The following is a 24,097-nucleotide window of genomic DNA, read 5'->3' on the forward strand; positions in this document are numbered from 1 at the left end:
ATAGTGGTTAGTGACATGGAGTTGGTGGTTATCTTCCTTGCTAAAGCACAAAGCCTAAATTACTTAACTGAATCAAGAAGTTGAATAAAGGGAAGATGAACCAATGATAGCATTAATGTTGCGTATGAGTAAGATGTGAAAATGGAGAATAATTTACCAACTTTGTTCAGGTAATCTGAGACCATTTTAAATTGAAAATGATGTTAGTAATTTGTCTCCCAGTCTCAAGCAAATGATCCAGATATGACATGCATAATTGCTGGTGGAAGAGACCATCTTCAAAATCTGTTGAGATACTGCTATAATGAGGCTGCAAATGGTGGAGGTAGCTCTCATGATGCGTCGTGTTCCATTCCTGCAGGTAGTTCTATGCCATTATTGCTATGACTACAAATTATGCATCATTGCTCATTTTGAATGGGCTTTAATATGAATGGTGTGTTTTTCTTCAGAAAAAAAAAAAACTAAAAAGAAAATAAGATAAAAAATTAGAATAAGAAAAAAATGAAGGAAATAAGTATTGCTCATCTCATTAGAACATTTAAATTATACTGTTCATTCTTCTATGTATGTGTACAATAAACATTAAAAAAATTTTGTAAACCATAGATTTCAAGAAGTATGATGACTTTAATTTTGTTTTGCAGGGCATTTTCACTCTGCCTTTTTTTTAAATTAAAGCATTGCAGTTCTTAGCATTTCTGTCACTCTGTTATGTGACCTGTACCTTTCTGCAGGTGAGAAGAGTGATAGATCTGCAATTCTGCAGGAAGTATTGGGGAAGCAGTGGCTCACAGTACCGAAATGGGCCATAAATTGAACAATGAACATGAAACTCAGATAGCAGTGCTCTTAAACAAGCACCATGCTCAGAACAGAAAAATCATCTTTGCATGTGCTGGTTCTACTTCTTTCCACTTTGCTTTCAACTCCAGCTTTATTAAGGAGGGGCACCCTGGCCTGCAGCATCCAAGCAATGACATATTTCCTCCACTTCATGCTCTTCCCAATGTTCAGTCATATGTGTAATGCCTTCAGAATTCAATAAAGCATTGAAATTGTGTCTTTCAGACAAATCTTAATTCTTTGCAAACTCAAAGATCGGGCACGATGAAGCTTAAAAATGTTTTATTATTGTTTCTGTGCAGAATTTTGGCAGGTATTTTCCATCATTGTTGTATACAAACACCTGCAAAGGTTGAATGCACACACATCATTATTTTGTGTTTTTATATATCCCGAAACTTCCTTTTACTGTACTTGTACTCAGAACGAGGTCATCCCTGCTTGTTGAATTTTACTACATGGAAAGGTGCTTTCACCTACAACTTTCTGCATGCAGTAGCAAACATACACACAGTCTGAAACCCTTTGTCCCAAGCAGGGTCGCGGGGAACCGGAGCCTAAGCCAGCAACACAGGGTGCAGGGCTGGAGGGGGAGGGGACATACCCAGGACGAGATGCCAGTCCGTCGCAAGGCACCCATGCAGGACTCAAACCCCAGCCCCAGCAGAGAGTGGGACCCAGCTAAACCTACTGCACCACCACATCCCCTGCTGCACTATCAAAGTAATACATGAAATGTCATAATGGCTAATAGATGACAAAACACATAATGGTTACATAAGAGTAAATAAAGTAAATCTTAAGAATAATAGACATAAAATGAGCAAATGCCATCAGTCCTTACTTTGACTGGAAGTAAACACTCAGTTGGAATCATTATTAGACTGGACATAAGCGTAGATAATAAAACTTAAACTTATGAATGACCTGCATCATCCATAGGAGGCATCTAATTGCAGTTACAGTAAAAAGAATTTAAAGAAAAGCATTACTAAATGGTAAAATGGTAAATAGTAAATGGCAATTAAAAAGAAAGTAAATCACAAAGACTAAGAATAATAAAAACAAATATTAAAAAGTGAGTACACATGATGAAAAGGAACAGGTGATTTCACTTACAGCTAAGCAGAATCACTTGAAGTGATGTCAGGTGAAGGCAAACTGGTTAAATCTCAATGCAGTTACAACCACCATTTAAAAGAGTGTACATTTATGAAACTAAGACGGGCAGTTTTTTTAAGTATTTTTTTCCAAAAAATGCTTCTTCTGTTTTTTACTTTAATATTGTTGGTTACAGGATCATTGTGACACATCAAGACTTCTTGAGTTCGAGGAGCAAGAGAGCACAGAGCTCCTTTGGCTGAACTTCCAACTACTTTCATTACCAAGCTCCACATATACAAAGCCTAGCACGAAACTCTATCCAAATCAGCCCAAAAAAGAAAACTTTCAGCTACTTTATTATACCAAAAACAATTATCTTAACTTTTCTCAAGTCTCCATCACCTCCTTTCTATAGTTCTACAGGCTGTTTTGAGTGTCATTGTTTTCAGTGTTCTTCCACAAAGCTACAACCAGATATTGGTCATACTCAAGGCAAACTGCAATAAGGTTATGCAGACTTTTGAAATCCACTGTATGTCCTGCACATTTCTTTAGTTATTTCTATTCCACTGTCTCCCCGTCAACCTTTAGATAAGAAATTAAAGTACTCAGTGTACACTGTGGATCCAGGAGTTTGACTAGAGGGATGCTGATGCCTCTCTCCCAATATATGTGATTTTGGAGGGTGATTACCAACATTGAATCAACTCCCAGCGTAGTAAGTAACACATTGTCTTCAAGTGCCTCCAATTCAGCGTCACATATTTCACACAATAAAAGCCTGATATATTCCTCAGGTGCAGAGGTGAGACTGGAATTCACCATCTCGACCCTTGGGTCTGGTTCCATTGCAGTTTGCAATACTGTTTCCAGTACTCCATACAAACGTTGTCTCAGAGAGTCATTTTGTCGGCTGGCAGCTAAGTTTTTGAAGCTGAATTTGCACACAATTTGCTGAGGGCTGTTCAGCAACAGACTTTGCTCAAGACTTTCATGGGCCTCTGAGATACTCATTGGGGTCACACCCTTAGACTCCATAAATGTGTGCAGATGGTCCTTGTTCAGCAGAAGCCCCAGGTTCAAAGGACCCCAGTTAATGGACTGTGCAGCAAGTCCCATCCTCCTCCGGTAGTGGCAAAACAGATCCAAGAATGAATTTGCAGCGCAGTAGTTTGACTGAGCAGCACTTCCCATGCATGATGCTATTGAAGAGTAGCACACAAAATAGTCTAATTTGGATTTCCTGGTGACACGATGCAAGTTCAGGACCCCATTAACCTTTGGCTTCAGGACCTTTTCAAAGAGAGATTCATTAAGAGTGCTAATCAGCCCATCACTCAAGACTACTGCACTGTGGAAAACTCCCTTAACAGGATGAGGAAATTTCTTTCCAATGTCTGAGAATGCTTCTTCAACTTGAGAGGTAATCGAAATGTCACACTGCTGACACAGGATGGTGATTCTATAAGTACTCTGCAAACTATCAATGACCAGCTGAGTTTCATGCGTGGGTTTTCGTCTGGAAAGCGTGACAATGTAACCACCACCACGCTCAGCAATGAACTTGACAGTTTCAAACCCCAAGCCAGAAAGTCCTCCTGACACTACATACACTGCATTCCTCTGAAAACGTACTTTTTGTTTCTCAAGCATGAGGATGTCTGAAAGCTCACTTCCTGCTTTATCATTTAGAACAATTACAGGTATTCTATCTGAGTTGAAGTAAGACTGAGACGGCATTGTCTCTGAACTTTTCGGTATTACAGATTGGAATGTGTTCCACCGTAAACTGAAAGTGCTCGCATCAAAATGCATTGATTTTAGCCAATTGTCAATGTCTTTTTTGTGGTTCCTAAGGTATGCCTTTTGGAAAACTTTTTCTGCGTGAACGGTATGAATGCAAACATTGTCGTTTTCATTTTTCAGGATATTTTGAGATATAGAAGTCAGGTTCTTGCTGTCACAGACCACAATGATGTCTTTTGCAGGACACACTCTGCACACTTGATCAATGAAAGATGGATTCAGTGGAGGCAAAAGGACTAGTGCATCACACAGATCTTTATGGGGTACTGTTCCTACATCCTGGAAAGTAAGCACTGAACTCCATCCTTTCTCAAATGCAGCTGCCACCAGGACATTCATCAGAGCAGAATTAAGTTGAGATGAGATGATACCAAGCTTCATGTGATGATTTACTTCAGGCAGCTCTTTAAACAAAATTTCCCATGCCAACACAAAGTAAGACATGCAAGGGAGATCCAAGAGAAAAGGAAACTTCTTGGCGCTGTAACATGCAACTTCTGGAATCCTGAGCTTAGAGGATGCAACCACTGGGTAGCAGGAAACAACTGGATCTCCCGTTTTAAAGTCAACCACTTTGCTACCCACAGCTGTAACTATACCACTGAAGTCAAGTGCTAGGAGTGTGTGGTTCTGAGAAATGTGTTCACTCCAGTACAAAGTCTGGCCAAAGTTCAGATCAGAAGTTGTGACAGGAAAGTAGTCCATAGAATGGATGCAGACTTTGGTCAGCTCAATCTCAATCATTTGCTCTTGAATGTCTACATCTATGTCACCAATGGGAATAGCTGATAACCTGGCAACCTGGTATGGGTCAACTGTCTGCAGGGCAAAGCATTCACTCTCTGAATGACCCACTTTCTGACTGCTGTTGTCTTTGAAAGGTGTATGAGAAAGTGTAACTGAATGAATCTGACCATCACTTATTATGATCTCTGGATATTTTGTACATGGGTAAGAGCGAATCACCTGACCAAGAGCTTCAATGTCCTTGTACGAAATGGACTCAATGTCAATCAACTGAAATTTGAAAAATTCAAACTCTGCTGCACATCCTCTGGTCAGACCAGGAAGAACAAAGCCTGAGTTGATGTTGAACACTGTCTTTTCTGATGAACCATAGGTTATGATCCTCAAAGGATGTGAAAATTTTGCTTCATACAGCTTGAGAACAAGTTGTCGGAAACACTCACAGCAAGTTAGTAAGCGCTGCATAACGTTTTCTGTTTCGAGATTAGTCAGGTCAAAAACACCCCAGATGAACAAAATTTCCTCGTGATCCAAACTGGAGAAATCTAAAGCCAGCAATAAGCCAAGAACTTCTTCTTTGTCATGTTTAAAATCCATGTAAGAAGAGTCATCATGTAAGTACTGCTTCAGTGCAAGAGCTACCCCCTGTAGATCTGCAAACACCAGAGCTTTGGGTTTGTGGCTTGAGTTGTTTTCTGTAGCTGTGACATTTATTTCACTTTCAAAGAAGAACTCTCTGATGCCCAGGGGCATGCTGCTCAAATGCGTGATCTTCATGTCTTGGAGTTCAGTTAAAACTCGGCCCTCTTTGTCTGTGAAGCAACCACATATTATGATGTCGGAATCAACATATGTTGCTCGTAAGTACATGAACATTTCCTTCTGCAGAGGTTCAAAAACAGACACACTCCCTATGGACGATGGATATCCGGGTTTTGAAATTCGTGCTTTATCTGCAAACACTGCTGCAATTTGCATTAAATAATCTAGCACCACTGGGTGAATGCAGTAGTCATGTAAGTGTTCTTGCAATTCATCTGGAACCTTCACGAAGGAGAGAACTTCATTGAACTCTTTTCCATAATACAGCTCTCCAGTGTTTCGGAAAACTGAGCCATGTTCGAATCCGGACTTACTGAGCATCTTGTACAATTCCTCAGACTCCATCAGGGGCGTACATCTCTGGTGAATACTATGCATGGAGATTGTCTGCAGCTTCACTGTCTTCCCTGGCCTGCATTTGATGCTGCCTGATGCATAGATTGCTGAAGAAGATTGAATTTGGACAGCCATCTCACCCTCTCCTGGATCAAGCTGCACAGTCAGTTCAGGCGACTTGTGGTTCAAAACAAATGGGATGTGGAAATTTATTGTGAGCTGCAATGAGCTGAGAGGAACTTTTGGTTTTGAACTTGCCATGCAGGATGCCAAAGCCAGTTCAACGTAGAAGGAGCCAGGGATGATGGCAACTCCGTTGTTCTTGTGTTCACGAAGGTATGAGACCGTGTCAGAGAAGCAATTGCAGAGAAATCGGTTTGTCCCTATACTGTTGAGCAGGACATGATCGCTTCCAGTGCTCGCTTGTGTTACATAAAATGTCACATTTTTTGGGCTGTCAAACTGATATTGTGGGAAAGGTGCTGGTGGAACTTCACACCCTTTGTAAAACTGCTCCCATTTCACAGGGTGGCCGAGCTCATAGAGCTTGGGCAACACATTAAGCAGTGTCTCCTGGTCTTTCTCAGGCAGAACGGAGGGTAACACAACAGTGTCCTCCTCCAGTGTCTCCATGATATTCCTTTTTAAGGCATGTCTGGGACCTATCTCCAAAAAAACTACGTTCTTCATTCCTTTTGCTGCTGACTTTATGGCCTGCTCAAATGCCACCGGCTCTCTGATGTTCCTGGCCCAATATTTACCAGTGCAAAAATCTCCTTCGGAAAATGGCGCTCCCGTCACTGTCGAAAAAAGCTCAGTCTCGGGTTTTTTTGCGTCCAAGGTTCCTATGGACTTCTCCATTCTCGTCAGGATGGGATCCATCATGTGACTGTGATAAGCTGCAGGGACGTTCAACAAGCGCAGGAACAGATCTTTGCCTGCGGGAGAGGTTTGCAAACTCTGGTGGAGGCTATCTATTGCGTCTCCCTCTCCTGACAAGGTGCAGGAACGTGGGCTGTTGAAAGCAGCCAAGCTCACCTTCCCTGAGTAAGGGGACAGAAGCTTCAGGATTTCCGATACTGGCACATTGCTGATGACAAGCATTTTCCCTCCAGTTACCTGGTTCTGCAAAGTGCTGCGGAAATAAAGTACCTTCACTGCATCCTCCAACGACAGCAGACCAGAGCAATGGGCTGCAGCAATCTCACCCACAGAATGCCCGACAATAGCATCTGCGTTGATGCCCCAGTGTTTCAAAACACTGTGAATGGCAACCTGGATGGCAAAGAGCAGTGGCTGGATAACTTGTGGTTCAAAGGAATCGTCACTGTCGTCCTGTAACCTCTCAAAGACACCGGTGCCTTTGTAACGTTGCATTAGAGTGTCTATTTCTTTGACCTTTTCCCTAAAAACAGGTTCCTCTTTCAGTAGCTGACTACACATCCCTTTGTAGGTGACACCATTTCCACAAAACACAAATATCAGCCTGGGATTCATCCTTGATGGCACAACTTTTTTGTTTAGTGCAGACCTAAGTTGAGCTTCTAAGTTCCTTAGAGAAGATACCACAAAAGCTTTTCTATATTTGTGCTTTGCATGACTTCTCCTACATGCTGAAGTGTATGCTATATGCTGTATGTCCACTGTACTGTTCGTGCTTATCTTCTGAGCTGTGTCCTCAATCATCATCATGATGGATTTTTCAGTTTTGGCAGAGAGGATGAAAATACAGAATGAATGTCCCATTGCGGCTTGAGCAGCAGAGACTGACTTGTGCTGTTTCACAACTGCATGTGCATTTGTGCCCCCAAACCCAAAACTGCTGATGCCAGCAGCCCTTTCGAAAGGACCATTTGGCTCCCACTTCTCCACCACAGTGGGGACCTTTACATTCAGCTCTTTGGCATCAATGCTGGCACTGTCCTCAGAGTAGAATAATGAGGGAACAATGGTCCTGTGATGCATCATCAGGAGCACCTTGATGAGTCCTGCCATCCCAGCTGTCAGCTCCGTGTGTCCAATGTTACCCTTCACCGAGCCAATGAGGAGCGTGCCCATCTCGGCACTCCTGGCTTTAGCAATAACACTGGAGATACTCTTCGCCTCTGTGAGATCTCCCAGTAGCGTTCCTGTCCCATGAGCCTCTACGTACTGCACGTGTGACGGATTGATGCGCGTAGGGTAGATCATGCTCAACAGCTCCTCCTGCTGGACCAGTGAGGGCTTAATGATTGGCGTGGTGGAGCAACCATCTTGGTTAACAGCGGTCACACTTATGACCCCCCAGATGTGGTCAAAGTCATCCAGGGCCTGTTTTTAGATGAGAACAACAGCAGAGCAGTTTGAAGAAGCTATCTGATAAACGTCAGCTGACTAAATGTTTAATTTTTAATCAAAGGTATTATAACTACAAAAGAAAAACAATATCATTGTTAATATGTATTGATAATAAACGCCACTAATTCTTTAAAAAAGTGTAAGGACCAAAGCTCTACAAGTGGTCCCCGATTTACGATGGTTCCACTTGCGACTTTTCGACTTTACAATGGTGAGCCGGCGATAGACATTCAGTAGAAACTATACTTCGAATTTTGAATTTTGATATTTTCCTGGACAAGTGATATGCGGAGCGATACTCTCTCGTGATGCTGGCCAGAGGCAGTGATCTCCATCTCTCAGTCTGTCACGCAATGGTGTGTATTAGGTGTATTAAATACATTTTCGACTTCTGATATTTTCGACTTATGATGGGTTTCAGGGAACATAACCCCATTGTAAAGAGGGGATCACCTGTATTTAAAAAAAAAATGTTTGTTTTATCAAAATGATGGCATAATACTGAAGCCTTCTCGTTTTCTGCTGTTTTACCTTTTTGAGTTTCTTCAGCACAACAATCCCACAGCCTTCCCCTCTGCCGTAGCCATCTGCGTGGCGGGAGAAGGGCTTGCTGGTACCCTCGGGTGAGACCATCTTCGCTTTGCTGAGGGCGACGAAGATTCGTGGCTCAAGAATGCAGCCGACAGCGCCGCACAGAGCCATCTCACAGTCCCCTGCAGCCGGGAACAGGTGACAGTTACGATGGCATCCGACCCAAGGTCAAGGCCGCAGGTACTTCATCACTTAGCAAGTGGGCAAATTATTTTCAGTTTTAGGATCGATGCCGCTCTGTCAATAAACATTTTCCTCAACAATTTTGATCAAATTATAACATACATCCCCAGTTTTGAAATCAACTTTGAGTAGCCGAAATGCAGACCAGATTCTGATATCCTGGCAGATTTTCATATGTTACTCAAGGGAAAAGCTCACCAGGTTTCACACTGATCTTTTGGATTATTGATAACCCTAGAGAGGGCACTGCGAGAGCGCGGTGGCGCAGTGGGTTTGACCTGTGCCTGCTCTCCAGTGGGTCTGGGGTTTGAGTCCTACTTGGGATGCCTTATGATGGCCTGGTGTCCTGTCCTGGGTGTGTCCCCTCCCCCCCAGCCTTGTGCCCTGCGTTGCTGGGTTAGGCTCTGGCTCACCGTAACCCCTGCTTGGGACAAGTGGTTTCTGTCAGGGTGTGTGTGTATGATAATCCTGGATTTGTTTGTTGCACTGACCAGGCAGAATAGTGTTTAGTGTTGGTCAGTCTTTTACCGTTAATGTGTCAATTTTAGCAATTTTTCACGTGGCACAACTCAGTGATCCTCTGATGCATTCTTTATATACGACACAAATGTTCAAGATGGGCTGTTTTTGACAGGAACGCAGGACATGCATGACCGCTGTCATTTACATCATTTCATTTAGCTGACACTTTTCTTCAAAGTGACACAATTATTTACCCATTTATAAAGCTGGGTAATATTTACTGAAGCAATTTCAGGGTGATTACTTTGCTTGAGGGTATTATAAGTAAGACTTGAACATACAACATTTGGGTGCAAAAGCATCATCTCTAACCACGATGCTAACAGCTGCCCCTATCATGCTTATACATGTGAAATGATGCTATGACACAAAACAAAATCAAAGCTCACATGAAATCTCACTCTCATTGGGAAATTTACCATTTCTTATAGCCTGGCATGCCAGATGCAGGGCCACCAGAGAGGAAGAGCAGGCCGTGTCCAAAGCCAAGGAGGGCCCCGTGAAGTTGAAAACGTAGGAGAGGCGGTTAGCGGCTATCGCCATGCCTGCGCTCGTCACACTGCGGTGATTTATTTGACTTGGGCTATTATTTGTTAGTAGGTGTTCAAAATCCCGGTTCCCAATTCCTAAAAGGAAATAATTGCAAATGTACTTGAGCACTTTTTAAAAAATGATCTTATCAGCCCTAAACTGACATCTTTATCAGATCTTTTTTTATAAAATAATGAGCAAATTACCAATGTACACGCCAGTTTTGGTTTCACTGGCCTTTTCCATTGGTATCCCAGCATTCTCCAGGGCTCTATAGGAACATTGTAGCAGGATCTTCTGCTGAGGATCTAGTTGAAATGCTTCAGTCTCATCGATGCCAAAGTACTTGTGGTCAAATTCACTTAACCTGACGCGAAAATGTGCAGTTGTTAGGGGCAAATGCTCTATCAATAGTTTAAGGAATTTCTCAAGAACAAAATTATCAGTGGAGGTATCTAAAGTGTTTCTGCAAGCCATAGGTACTTTTCCCCAACTTTGAGCTTTCTTTAAGCCTTTATAAGCACCAGGTTGGTCTTACCCTTCCATTAGTGCAGCGCGCTCCGTACATGACTTCCCAGGCTTCTCATCATCTGGGTCGTACCAGGACGCACAGTCGAACCTTTCCTTTGGAATGCGTACTGTACAGTTTTTCCCCTCCAACAAAACATTCCAGAAGTTGTCAAGGCCTTCCCCTGAAGAAGGCATGTAAAAGTGATATCAGTCAAAGGGACCACTCATTGCACATTCCCCCGACCTTTGCTTTGGATACAAATAAATAAATAAATAAATAAACAAAAACTTTGAAATCAAAATTCATGCATAGACAATTGGGTCCTTGTGAAGCTGCCATAATATAGTTGAACTGCAAATTCTGCTGATCCGCTTAAGAAAACTAGTGCATAATAGATTTATTCCATAATTAATAAGAACAGCAAATAAGCACGTATTATAAGCGAAAGTGGGTTACCTCCTGGAAAATTGCAGCCAATGCCCACAATAGCAATGCCTTCGTCTGTATCATCCATGTTCACAGTGGATCAAACATCCAGAAGCTAGAATAAAGCCATAAAGTGCACATAAAGTTAATTCCCCATTGAATTTTCCATAACCTCCAACTTCCTGACTCCCTAACCATATCGATTTTCTTGTTTGTGATGTTAAGTAAGATTTTGATGGGAGAGCACTCAGAGCTGTAGATATATTTATTGTGATATTGCATGCAAATTTTGGCCCAATGCCTTCATTGACACATGTGAAACATTTAGTAAACATGCAAATATATAGAGGACAAACAATGTCAACGGACTCCAATGATCTCATATATCAAGAAACATCATTGGACAACACTCAATGACTGGGCAAGAGATCCACCTGTCTACTTTCAATGACTGCTTGTCCTGAGCAGGGTTGGGGTGATCAGAAATCTATCCCAGAAGATGGGACAGAAGTCGGATGTAGGGAGAGATACACCCTGGAAGGTAAACCGGTCCATCACAGGGTAGCCACACATACACACTAAGGGCAATTTAGTGTCACCAATTCACCTGAGCAGTATATTTTTTGACTGTGGGAGGAAACCCACACAGACACAGGGAGGACAAGCACACTCTACACAGAGTGAACAGGGATAAAACTCATATGCTCTTACATCACAACCGGTGAGGCAGCAGTGCTATTCGCTGCACCACCATGCCACCCTTTAGCAAGCAATGCCATGCATAAACAGACATGAGTGGGCAGAGGAAATGAACTTTTCACACTTATATTTGAAATCAATACTTTTTACTTTTACTGAAGCACATTTAGAACAGAAAAAGTGCACTTTTACTCCATCACTTGCTGTTACTCCTCTTTTTGTTAAGTTTGAATTTTTTACATCGAATATTTTAACATGTTTTCCTTAAAACTCATCAGTTCAGTGTTACTGTGAACCAGTATGTCTTCTGTCGAATTCATTGGCTGTCATTTGTCACTCACAGTCAATTTTGCAGTGACCCATTATAAATTCCGGTAACACTTTACTTAATGGGTAGTTAATAGGTAGTTATGCAGGAACTAATGCAGAACAAATGGGTAGTGCTGCATTAACACTGCAGTTACTACTGATAACTAATAAGGAAGAACGATTAATCAGTAGGTAGTAGCGTACTGAGGTTTGGGGTAAGTAATAATTAGATAATTATTAAATATTTAGTAGTTACTACACACACAGTCTGAAACCACTTGTCCCAAGCAGGGTCACGGCGCACGGGAGCCTAACCTGGCAACACAGGGCGCAGGGCTGGAGAGGGAGGGGACACACCCAGGACGAGACGCCAGCCCATCACAAGGTACCCCAAGCAGGACTCGAACCCCAGACCTGCCAGAGAGTGGGACCCAGCCAAACCCGCTGTACCACCACACCCTCCTTTTAGTAGTTACTAATAACTATTAAATGTTGTGTGCCTCCTACAGTATGGGGTGTGGCAGGTTTGACCAGTGCTTCGCTGTGTGGCGGGTCTGGGGTTTGAGCCCTACCTGTGGTGCATGGCGGCTCCATGTTTCTCCCCATGTTTGCCTCCCCAACATGCTGAGGAAAGACCTTACAACAGACCTCTGTTCCTCCCTTGACTTGTCTTGAAAACCACGCGAGTGGTTGCTATGGGTCCAGTTGGACTCAGCACCTTGCATGCATGCATCAGCATACTGAATTGACTAAATAACTCATTAAGATTGAATTCTCCATGTGTGGACTGTGGCTAGTTAGATAGCATCTGCGCTAGTTTGGAGGAGAAGAAGGCCAGGTGCTGCTGGTTGAGGTGCAGGTGTGGTCGTGACACATGCTATGTAAATGTGCTTGGTTATGATCTTTTGTAATTTGTGTCATGTGTTTTTTGGTATTTTTTAGTACAATAAGAAAATTGTTTAACTCTTTGAACAGGGAGTAAAACGGTATTAAACTCTGCTTCATGTCTTCTGTAGCGAAAGAAGCCAAGGTCCTCAACAAAAGAAGCCGGAGAAATTTCAGTCCCCCCCCATCAGATTGTAGAGTTTCCTTTTGCTTGCTAGTGCTCAGATATGGTTTTCCCCAACAGTGCAATTGGCTGCAGCAGTGTGGTGGTGCAGGAGTTTTGGCTGGGTCCTGCTCTCTGGCGAGTCTGGGGTTGCGATGGACTAGTGTCCCGCCCTGGGTGTGTCCCCTCCCCCTCCAGCCTTGCTCCCTGTGTTGCTGGGTTGGGCTCCGGTTCGCTGCGACCCCATTTGGGACAAGGGGTTCCAGACTGTATGCGTTTACATTTATTCATTTAGCCGAAACTTTTCTCCAAAGCAGCTTTCAATGTTATGCTGCCAGTAATTGTTTACCTGGCAATACAGCTGAGTTACTTCTTTTTTTTTATTGTTGGAGCAATTCAAGGTAAGAACCTTGCTCAAAGGTACTACAGCAGCAGGTGGCATTTGAACCTTATGCCCCCTGAGCACAAAGGCAGCATCTCTAACCACTACATGCTCTTTCAGAAGGAAGCAATTATTTTCAAAATTAATAAAACTGAACTCTTATGTTTGAAACAAGATATTGAATTGAGTGCAGCTATATCCATTGAATTATGGATTGAGTACAAATGTTTTGCTTGGATAAGGGGTGCGGTGGCGCAGTGGGTTGGACCGCAGTCCTGCTCTCTGGTGAGTCTGGGGTTCGAGTCCTGCTTGGGGTGCCTTGCGATAGACTGGCGTCCTGTCCTGGGTGTGTCCCCTCCCCCTCTGGCCTTATGCCCTGTGTTACTGGGTAGGCTCTGGTTCCCTGTATGGGACAAGCGGTTCTGAAAGTGTGTGTGTGTTTTGTTTGGAAGTCAAGATAGTATACAGCTATCTGATCCCAAGATTAAATCTTGAATTTTCCTTTGACCTTTGTATGATTTAACCCGAAGGTTACAATACTTTTTGGTTTTATGTTTTATCTATGCAGATACTTAATTTTAACTAAGTAAAATTATTATTGATATACTTATGAATCAAAGTTGTAGAAATTATATTTTACTTGTTTATTTGTTTGTCTAATAATTTTCTGCAAGGTCACTAAAATGTTAGGTTTGTATGCTAAGCTACTTACAATGATTTATACAGCAAGGTAAATTTTACTATTTCACTTCAGGGTATGTACCTCGGCTTAGGGAACTACAGTAGAATGTTGAATTCAAACCTATTATATATTAGTAATTTTTCTCTTTTTTAATTGTAATTAAATTATATATTATATTGTATTAAATATTAAGTAAAATCTGTGCTATGGTGTATGATTATGGCTTTCACCTCCTGTACCTGTACCTTTGGTGAACGTACTGTGTTTACCCTGAATTGGTACAGCTAAAATTACCCAGATGTACCCTAACATTATAAACTTGGAGAAAGGCAAGTGGTGTGACCCCTTGTGCATTTGTTAAACTTATTCCAATTCATTAAAAAACTGAAAACAATGTAATATTTTTCTAAAAAAAAATCATATGATACGATACAATAAAACATGATAATGCATTATTATTAGGTGAAGTGCTAAAGACCACTTAGGGTTTAAGACTTCAGTTAACTGGGTGAAAAACAGGTTCAATATGTAGCATGAAACTATACCTGTGACGGCGTCCTCCTGGAGAAGATATGAAAGTTCAAATGCAAACCTGGTGTCCAGCTGGAGTGGTAACTGGGAGCTGAACCGCTGCTCACCTCCTCTTTATATCCTTCAATATTGCTGGGGTGTTACGGGTGGTTCCTTGTAAAAATATTACGTTATGCAATCCACGTGCACTTGTGTGTCACTTACAAGAAATTCTGCGGTTCTTTTGCAAAGACCCCTGGTGAGGAAATCTGACAGAGGAGTGTATCGCAATATTGATTTAGTTGGTCGTAGAACTGCTTTTGTTAACAAGGACTTATGAATAAATCATGTTTGGCATACATCCTTTTCTGAATAAATTGCATTTTTTATGGATTACTGATTTTAATTGAAAATATTTTGTTTTGTGCTAACCTTTGAGTCTTTATGTATTTGCTGTGTCATCTTAATCTTCAATTGAGGAAGGATAGGCCAGATTATAATTATTGCATTTACTTTCCTTTTTTATAAAAAGCCATGTCCCTAATGAATGCCCCCACTGTTATCTTCTGTTTCTCTGTGCAAACCGGGGTGTTTTACTTGTGACGCCCCCAGTGCCTCCTGGTGCCCCCATGGCTCATTTCTGCAGCATTCGGCTCTAGGATCCTCTTCCTGAAGATGTAGGAGGCTCTGGAGACCAGGTACGAATTCACACCTTCATCTAGAAGCACTTCCCTGAGCTGGACCTGCACTTGTAGGGACGCAGCAGGTTTGGCTTCGACAACATCGTGTTCAGGACAGACAGGATGTCCAGCAAGCAAAATGCCATTGGGAGGGGGAAATGGGAAACCAGCTGTGAAAATCGTGAGATCTGTGTTGCAAAAAAGTCTGTCATGGAGACAGACTCTGGTGGGGTATAGAGTATTTTTCCATGATGAAAACTTGAGGAAGTGAAAAAGACTAGAGGGAAACAAGAGGGGGGGCACTTCAGTGGAAATCTGCTGTTTTTTCAGCAGAACCTGACCAATCTGGAATAATTTCAAGGGTCATGTCAAGGCCAGATGATAGAGTATGCAGGAATCCACTGTCAGCAGTACCCTGCCGTGCTAGAAATCATACAAAGCTGTGAAACAGCGAGATGTTTAGGAAGAGAGGGAACAAGTTTGACTCTCGATGTGATGACATGGCCTAAAAGTCGGATACAGCTGAAGATGTTTTCCCTCTTGTAACACAGCAAGTCTAACACAGTTAAGTGTCTAGAAAATTCACTCATACCTTCTAGTTAAACGTTTAAACTAACTTTGTGGGTGCAGACATTTGGTTGGCTACCTTCTCATGTCATGCACAAATACTCAACACATGTATGTATTATGCAAAATGGGTAATGGTTATATATTATTTGCTTAATATCACCCATCGGCATTTTTTACTTTTATGTCTGGCAAAAGACCTCAGTGAAATTTAGGAGGCCTTAAATATTGGCTGTTTCTGTGATGCACAGTTGGGAGGTTAATTTGGAGCTAAAATCAAAAGCTCAGTGCTGGAGATGTTTGTAATTACTTGGTTTTGATGAATATATAAATCTACTGAAATACTGTCATGTATAACTTTTTGCATATCTAAAGATGTTTTTTACTTGGTTCATGTCTGCATTGCTTCGATACAACTTGATGGTTCAGTCTTCCCTAAAGGCAGAAGGGAGGCTATTGAAAGAGTTTGCTCTTGCTCAGCTTCTTCTGAAAGAGAGTGGTACAGAACCATACTGACTGTAGCAGTTAATGATGTGAAATATTGTGGCGTGTGGCACCATGGGTTTGGATAAGGTGAAGAAAGACACAAAGGCAGCATTTATCCTGAACATTTTATTGAACACAGAGAAATAAGGCTCTTAGTCCAAGGACCCTGTTTCTACCAGGACCTCCAGGACCTCCAGGCCAAGCCAGCCTTCCCAGCCTGCTTAGCACCCCCAGGCTCTTCTCCAACACACTGGCAAACATTCACCCCATCATTTCCTCCAGAAGTGCCCCCAGTGGTTGCAGACCCACATTTCACATTTTTCCCCATAATGCAACTATTTACATTTAACAGGTTTCCTGCCTAAAACAGTAACGCGGGTTGTTACACACACACACACACACATTTTCAGAACCGCTCGTCCCTTACGGGGTCACGGGGAACCGGAGCCTACCCGGCAACACAGGGCGTAAGGCCGGAGGGGGACACACCCAGGACGGGACGCCAGTCCGCCGCAAGGCACCCCAAGCGGGACTCGAACCCCAGACCCACTGGAGAGCAGGACTGTGGTCCAACCCACTGCGCCACCGCACCCCCCGGGTTGTTACAGTATAGTTCTTTTTTTCTCACTTATATTGGCACTGATCACCAACAACGATGAGACGGCCTACAGAGAGGAGGTGAGGCTCCTGGAAGAGTGGTGCCAGGACAACAACCTGTCTCGCAATGTCAGTAAAACTAAGGAGCTGGTGATTGACTTCAGGAAACAGGATATGGTTCAGGCACCCATCTACATAGGAAGGGACATGGTAGAGAGGGTCAACAGCTTCAAATTCCTCGGGGTCACCCTCACTGCCAAACTCACATGGACTGAGCACACAGCATCAACCATCAAAAAGGCCCATGAACGCCTCCACTTCCTCAGGCGTCTGAAGAAAGCCAAGACGTCCACTAGAGTCCTCGCCACTTTCTACAGGTGTGCTGTGGAGTCCGTCCTCACAGGATGCATTACGTCCTGGGGTGGCAGCTGCTCCATACAGGACAAGAAAGCCCTACAGAGGGTGGTCAAAACGGTTCAGGAAGTCATGGGCACACAGCTACCAGCAGTCCAGGACACCTACACCACACACTGATCAGAAAGACGATGCGCATCATGAGAGACCATAGTCCCCCCGCATGGGCACTTTTCTCCTCCCTGCCATCTGCAAAACAGCTCAGGTCTATTCGAACCCACACAGCTAGGTACAGGAACAGCTTTTACCCCACTGCTGTAAGGCTATACAACTCTAACCAATGTGCCACCTGTAGTAACTAGAGTTGGTTTGCTCCACCCAAGCACATTGGTAAATTACACTGTCACTTTAAGCATTCTTATTCTCATTCTCTTATTCTGAGTTCTCTGACTGCTACCATTATTGTTACCACTGTCACCCTTATTTATTGTTTTTGCTGTCATTGCTGCTATTGTTATTTACTGTCATTGACACTGTTTTGTTTGTCATTGTTTTGTCTGTGCAGTATTTCTATTGTCCTTGCCCATAGTCAGAGGAGAAGCATTCAGGAAGATTTTCATGATACATGTACATGGTACTTGTATCTATGACAATAAACTTGAAACTTGAAACTTTAATAAACAATGTAGGAGTTAGACTTACCAAAAGATTAAAATAACGCAGAGAAAGCACTCCCCCCCCCCCCCCCCCCCCCCCCACCTAACACCAGATGTTTGACCCTCCTTTATTCTGAGGTAGTATGACTCAGAACAATAATCTGGTTTGTATGTGTTGAAACCAATGTTTCTGCAACAATTTAAAGTTCTTTCAAATAATAGTGACGCACAAATAAGTTTAAAAACTGGTTTGTTACAGTTCTACAGTCTCCCCAGATGTTACCTCATCACTATCGCTTATCTGATTGTGCCCATAAAACAGACCCTCCAAGGCCTTCAACAGAGGAGTTTGGTATTCCAGAGCAGAAAAAAAGGAAGGGAATGCATACAAGTAAGATATAATGAAACAAAAGCCTAACACCAATCTAATTTCTGGAGTTCATACTGGAAACATTTGACACAAGGCTTTAGGGGGTACACCCTGGATAGGACTCCAGTCCATCACAGGGTAGCCAAGAGTGCACGCTCATTCACCTTTTCACTCCCTAAAGGAACTTCAGCCTCCCCAATTCACCTGAGCTGCATGTCTTTTGGCTGTGGGAGAAAACCCAAGTAGACCCAGGGAGAACCTGCAAACTCCACACGGATTGAGTATGGCTCAAACCCACGTTCTGCTCTACTGTGCTGCCCAGAACAAAAATAAAAGACGTAAATGAACATCATACAGTGAATGATATGATGAAGGGTAATTAAACAATAAAACACAGTGGCTGAAGCCACTTGTCCCAAGCAGGGTTGCGGCAAGCCGGAGCCTAACCTGTTAGCACAGCACACAAGGCTAAAGGGGGAGGAGGACACACCTAGGACAGGATGTTAGTCTGGCGCAAGGCACCCCAAGTGGGACTCGAACCCCAGACCCACCAGAGAGCAGAACCCAGCCAAGCCCACTGTGCTGCTGTGCCACTATGCCCCCCACTAAACAATAACACACCACTGCAAAATTTTTCAGTTCTTAGTTGATTTTTGTGTGGATTATGATTGAAGTTTATTGATTACAAAAATACCACTAGTTAGTCTACTCTGTCAGTTTTAGTTTGGTACTTTACAACCACTGGATGATTCAAGAAGGCAACAGAACATTCTAGAAAGTTCCAAAACATTCTCGAAAGCATCCGATCCTGAAAGATATTGGAATATTTGGTGCTTGGAACCCCTGCGCCAAAATTGGTCAAAATTTGCAAATTTCAAGAACGGGGAATATTTTTCTAAAACCCAACACACAGTATGAACAAACACCATAAGTATGCTTAATCTAAGAAAACGGAAGGAAAAATGCAAAAAAAAAAAAATCGACGAATTTTTTACATTGTGTAATTATAGGGAAATTGGAATATGAAAAAGAATAAATAATAATGAAACTGTGAAAGAGAATGAGACAGAGAAAGAGATACAGGCAGACAGAAAGGGAGGAGAGCGAGAGAGAGAGAGAGAGAGAGAAAGAAAGAGAGAGGGGCGAGTTAGGGGGGAGTAGAGTATGACTGGGTGGGGGGCTGTGAATGTGTCCTGCTTGACCATCCCCTGCCCTGACAGCACTACTACAGGCACTACGATCCACACAAGAGCAGCACCCCAGCGCAATGCCTGCCCGTCCCACAGACTGCGTCCAGAAGCCACTGTGCAATGTTCTGCACGAACTGGGGCGTCTGGTTGGCCAATATCCCTGGTACTTCCTGGTGGTACCGCTGCTCATCTCAGCCGCATTCGGCACAGGGTTCCTATTCCTGAAGGAGAGGGAAGCTCTGGACATTGAGGACCAGTTCACACCGGTGGATGGACCGGCCAAGAAGGAGCGCCGCTTTGTCCAGGACCACTTCCCTCACCTGGACTCACACTTCTCACCGCTCAGGCTCCACACCGAGGGGGTATATGCATCCCTCATCGCTGTGTCACTTTCCTCCAGCATCTTTAGCCAGGAAGCCCTGGAAGAAGTCCTGCACCTGGACAGGTGGGTGCGCAGGCTCACGGTGCAAAGCACACACCACCCGGTCACCTATGCGCAGCTGTGTGTGCGGGACAATGGGAGATGTGCCTCAAACATCATCCTAGACATCCTGAATGAGACTGCGGGCCAAACTGAGCTCACCTTCCCCTTCCACCAGTTCCACTCGCACCGTGTCTTCCTGGGCTCCCGGGTAGGGGGCATGCAGGTGAATTCATCCCGGGTGCAAAGCGCGAGGGCCATTCAACTGTTTTATTACCTGACAGAGGACAACATCACGCAAAGCTTTGCTTGGCTGCATTACTTCACTGCCATGTTCTCCAATGGATCCATACCTGAGCTACACCAGGTGAGCGCTAGAGTCTCTCGCTGCAGCCCAACTTCACCATTATAGAATTTGTTCATAGCCCATGTTCCACAGCCACCCTTTTTCTGTGTCTTTTCTTTTGGCTCCTTTAACGTATACGTATCAGAGAAGATGAAGTTTCAATATTTTATTCAGGAGAATAAACTATCCCAACTATCAGCTGATTGTTCTCCAAAACTACTTACAGTGTTAGGTTTGTAAGCTGTTACACTGATTTACACATTTATACAGCAGGGTAATTTTAATTGCATTAGTTTAGGGTAAGTAGCTTGATTGATGGTATTACTCCAGGGGTTCGAACCCAGGCCTTTCTGATGTCACCGTATGCTGCTTACATTACATGTTTATTTTTCTTGTGTCATTCTACCATTTGAAGAAGCCTAACTGCACAATTCAGATATTTAATTGTTAATTTAGTACCAGTATAGAATGCTATATTGCTGAGTTTAAAGAACTTCCAAGAAATCATAAAATCTGAAAGGTGTATGGAGTTTTTAGAAATACAACAGATATGGTGTCACAGCTACTGGTCTGTGGGTCTGTATCCGTTTCAGGCTGTTTGGAGTTTGCATGTTCTCTCTGTATTCACGAGTTTCCTCCAGGTGCTCTGGTTTCTTCCCACAGTCCAAATACATGTGTTTCAGGAGATCTTGGTGACTCTAAATTGCCCTTAATGTGTGACCACATGAATGAGTGTGTGTTACACTGTTATGTTGTTTAAGTTGGTGGATAATTGTTAGTATTATATCCAGAATTCCAAGTCACCTTGGACAAAAGGTAAGGTAGAGTTAATAATTATAATGTAATGCAGCTGCTTATGATAACATGGTTTGTCTTTAAATATTTGCATGTTTAGTTTTGAAGAAGATTGCAAAAGTTGGCTTTTGAAACTGAAGGATTATTTCTCAGTTCTCCAAGGAAGTCTTGAAAGGTAGCTCTTTAAAGAACTCCCTTAATCTGAGATGTTAAGGTACGTGGTGTTTCATCGGGGACATTGTTCACATGGCTTTATGTTCACATGTTTCACTGTGGCCTACTTCTTAGTAATTACTGCATCAGGTTCCTTAATGAACAAAGACTAGATTCACCATGGTATCGCTTGAAGTAGCAGGTTTTTCACCTTTTTAAAGACCATTGTTGTTTTTTGTAGGTATCTGTCTCTCATTTCACATCGTTATCGAGACAGGATGAACTCAAAGGGAACTCAAAGTCAGTGATTCCATTTTTCTCAGTCACCTATTTCCTTGCCATCACCTTCTCCATCCTGTCCTGCTCAAGGTGAGTATGATGCTTTTTATGACATTATTTAATGAACACACTAACTTTGGGAGGGCAATGGAGCATGCAGAGCTCTACCACAAAAGATGCTGGGCGGAGCTTGGCCCAGGTTCAGAAGAGCGGTGATGGATGTGCTGCTCTAGATGTATCCTCACTAGGAGAGCTATTGAACCAACTTCCAAAGATACTTAACATTAATAAGGCAATGAAAAGTAAAGTTAAAAAGGAAATGTCTCTGCCTCTGAGATAATGACATCTTACATGAATAATTACATCTAAGATGACTTAATTTCTTAGCAACTTACATTTCAAAAACCAATCCAACATAATATGATGACTGTGCAATAAATATGTTTTCTTTCTTTCATTTTCAAACTGGGAAAAAGTTAACCTTTCACAACCCCTTTTTACAGGTTTGACTGCGTTAGGAACAAGGTGTGGGTAGCCATCTTTGGTGTCCTGTCTGCGGGTCTGGCTGTTCTCTCTAGCTTTGGGATGTTGTTGCTCTGTGGAGCTCCCTTTCCTCTGACTGTCGCTACCTCCCCTTTCCTGATACTAGGTAAGATCTTCATCCGTTGGTCCATCGCCCTATCACAGACGGATATGCTTTTTTTCTATGGCTCTCATTGGCTGTTCTTGGAGACCTTACTGGAATTTCTTTGTCCCTGAGGAATCGGCGTGGACGATATGTTCATCATGATCTCATGCTGGCAGCAGACCAGTGTTCTTGACCAAGTTGAAGCACGCTTGGCCAACACGTACAAGGAGGCAGCTGTCTCCATCAGCATCACCACACTGACTGACATCCTGGCATTCTACATCGGCATCATGATGCCCTTCCGCTCAGTGCAATCCTTCTGTCTCTACACAGGCACTGCTGTCCTCTTTTGCTACATCTACAACACCACGTTCTTCGGCGCATTTCTGGCACTGAACGGCCGACGTGAAGAACACAATCGCCACTGGCTCACCTGCATGAAGGTTCCAAAAGAGTCTGTACAGGAGCGCCCAAAAAGCTACAACATCTGCTGCGTGGGTGGGGCCTATGACAAAACGACCAACACTGAAAAAACGCAGCCAATGAATAACTTCTTTAAAAAATACTATGGGCCCTTTCTGACCAAAACTTGGACCAAAGTATTTGTAATCTTTCTTTACATTGGGTACGTGGCTGTTAGCATTTATGGCTGCTTTCACATTCAAGAGGGCATAGATCTTCGAAACTTGGCGCCTGATGATTCGTATATCGTCAATCATTATACTAACGAAGAGATGTATTTTTCCGAGTATGGACCAAACGTCATGGTGGTAGTGACAGATAAAGAATTTCCATACTGGAATGAAAGTGACCGCACCACACTTGCCTTGTGCCTCCAGGATTTTCAAAAGTTACCTTTTGTTGATTCTGAGATATTTATATCCTGGCTAGCAGCATACGAGTCTTATGCAAACCAAACTAAGATTAACCTGAGTAATGAAACCATATTCAAAACAAATCTGTTACAATTCCTCAGTTACGTGCCGGAGTTTAACCAAGATATAAATCTCACAGATGATGAAATCTTGGCCTCTAGATTCTTTATTCAGACTGTGAATGTCAGCTCTACACTTCATCAAAAGAACATGCTGAACACGTTGAGAGAGACAGCAGCCCAATGCCCAGTTCCATTACTAGTTTATCATCCTGCGTTTATTTACTATGACCAGTATGTAGTCATAGTGAGCAACACCATAAACAACATAGTGGTGGCTACCATGGTGATGCTAACCATCTCTCTCTTGTTGATACCAAACCCCATCTGCTCGTTGTGGGTGACCTTTGCCATAGCATCTGTGATTGCGGGTGTGACAGGCTTCATGGCCTTGTGGAACGTGAACCTTGACTCGGTCTCTATGATCAACCTGGTCATCTGCATTGGCTTCTCTGTGGATTTCTCTGCACACATTTCCTATGCATTTGTGTCCAGCAAACAAACTACGGCAGATGAGAAAGCTGTTGATGCTCTGTGTAACCTTGGGTACCCAGTAATGCAAGGGGCTGTCTCCACTTTGCTGGGAGTGGTGGTCCTCTCAGCCACAAAGAGCTACATCTTCAGAACCTTCTTCAAGATCATGTTCCTGGTCATATCCTTTGGGTTGCTTCATGCCATTGTCTTTATTCCTGTGTTCCTGATGGTTTCTCATGCATGGTATAACCCAGCTAAAGCTAAAATCCAAACAAATTTAGTAACAGACATGTCATTAAATGATACAATTCCAAAATTGCAGATCCAGCCTTAAACCGTGGATCAAATTCTGGCCAAACCAATAACTTAATGGTCTAAACCATAACTTTCAATATCTGCAACACTGACATATTATATTGTCCTCTGTTACATAGACGTTCATTTATTATGTATGTTGAGGTTTAAAGAGTCTTCTGTGTTTGTTTGTAGTGTGTCACTGTCTTGCCATGGAGTGGTGCCCCATGCAGGGTGTACCCTGCCTCATGCTCTATGGTTGAAGGCATGTAATGTAACTGAACTGGAAATGTATGTCGATTCAAGGTTTCAAAAATGAAGATACATTTTGTTTCTTCAGAAAAATTTGGAACAGGTAAAGAAAACTGTGGACAAACATGTTGATATTCACCAGGATTTAAATGAATGAGATGGTACTTCTTTTATGCTTATGAAACTGTATTTTGTGAAAAAAGATGCACTGGTTTTGAAAAGGGGAAAT

The 24,097-nt window shown here is 42.9% G+C and overlaps 2 protein-coding genes across 2 annotated transcripts; one reads left to right on the forward strand and one right to left on the reverse strand.

The window, feature by feature from the left end:
- Positions 1 to 2,495: 2,495 nt before the first annotated feature.
- Positions 2,496 to 10,850, reverse strand: LOC108937604 (highly reducing polyketide synthase PKS6-like). Its single transcript, XM_018757622.2, has 6 exons — positions 10,793 to 10,850; positions 10,364 to 10,517; positions 10,032 to 10,192; positions 9,714 to 9,920; positions 8,530 to 8,711; positions 2,496 to 7,971 (listed from the first exon to the last, which is right to left on the reverse strand). The coding sequence occupies exons 1-6, from the start codon at positions 10,848 to 10,850 to the stop codon at positions 2,512 to 2,514; spliced, it is 6,222 nt and encodes a 2,073-aa protein (XP_018613138.2). The 3' UTR covers positions 2,496 to 2,511.
- An 8,519-nt stretch (positions 10,851 to 19,369) lies between these two features.
- On the forward strand, positions 19,370 to 23,879 carry LOC108937582 (patched domain-containing protein 3-like). The gene is made up of 5 exons (XM_018757598.2): positions 19,370 to 20,080; positions 21,249 to 21,376; positions 21,790 to 21,935; positions 22,047 to 23,551; positions 23,850 to 23,879. Exons 1-5 carry the CDS (start codon positions 19,370 to 19,372, stop codon positions 23,877 to 23,879), a joined length of 2,520 nt encoding a protein of 839 aa, XP_018613114.2.
- Positions 23,880 to 24,097: the final 218 nt, after the last annotated feature.

This window comes from Scleropages formosus, chromosome 7 (genome assembly GCF_900964775.1).
Source record: "Scleropages formosus chromosome 7, fSclFor1.1, whole genome shotgun sequence".
Lineage (NCBI taxonomy): Eukaryota > Metazoa > Chordata > Actinopteri > Osteoglossiformes > Osteoglossidae > Scleropages > Scleropages formosus.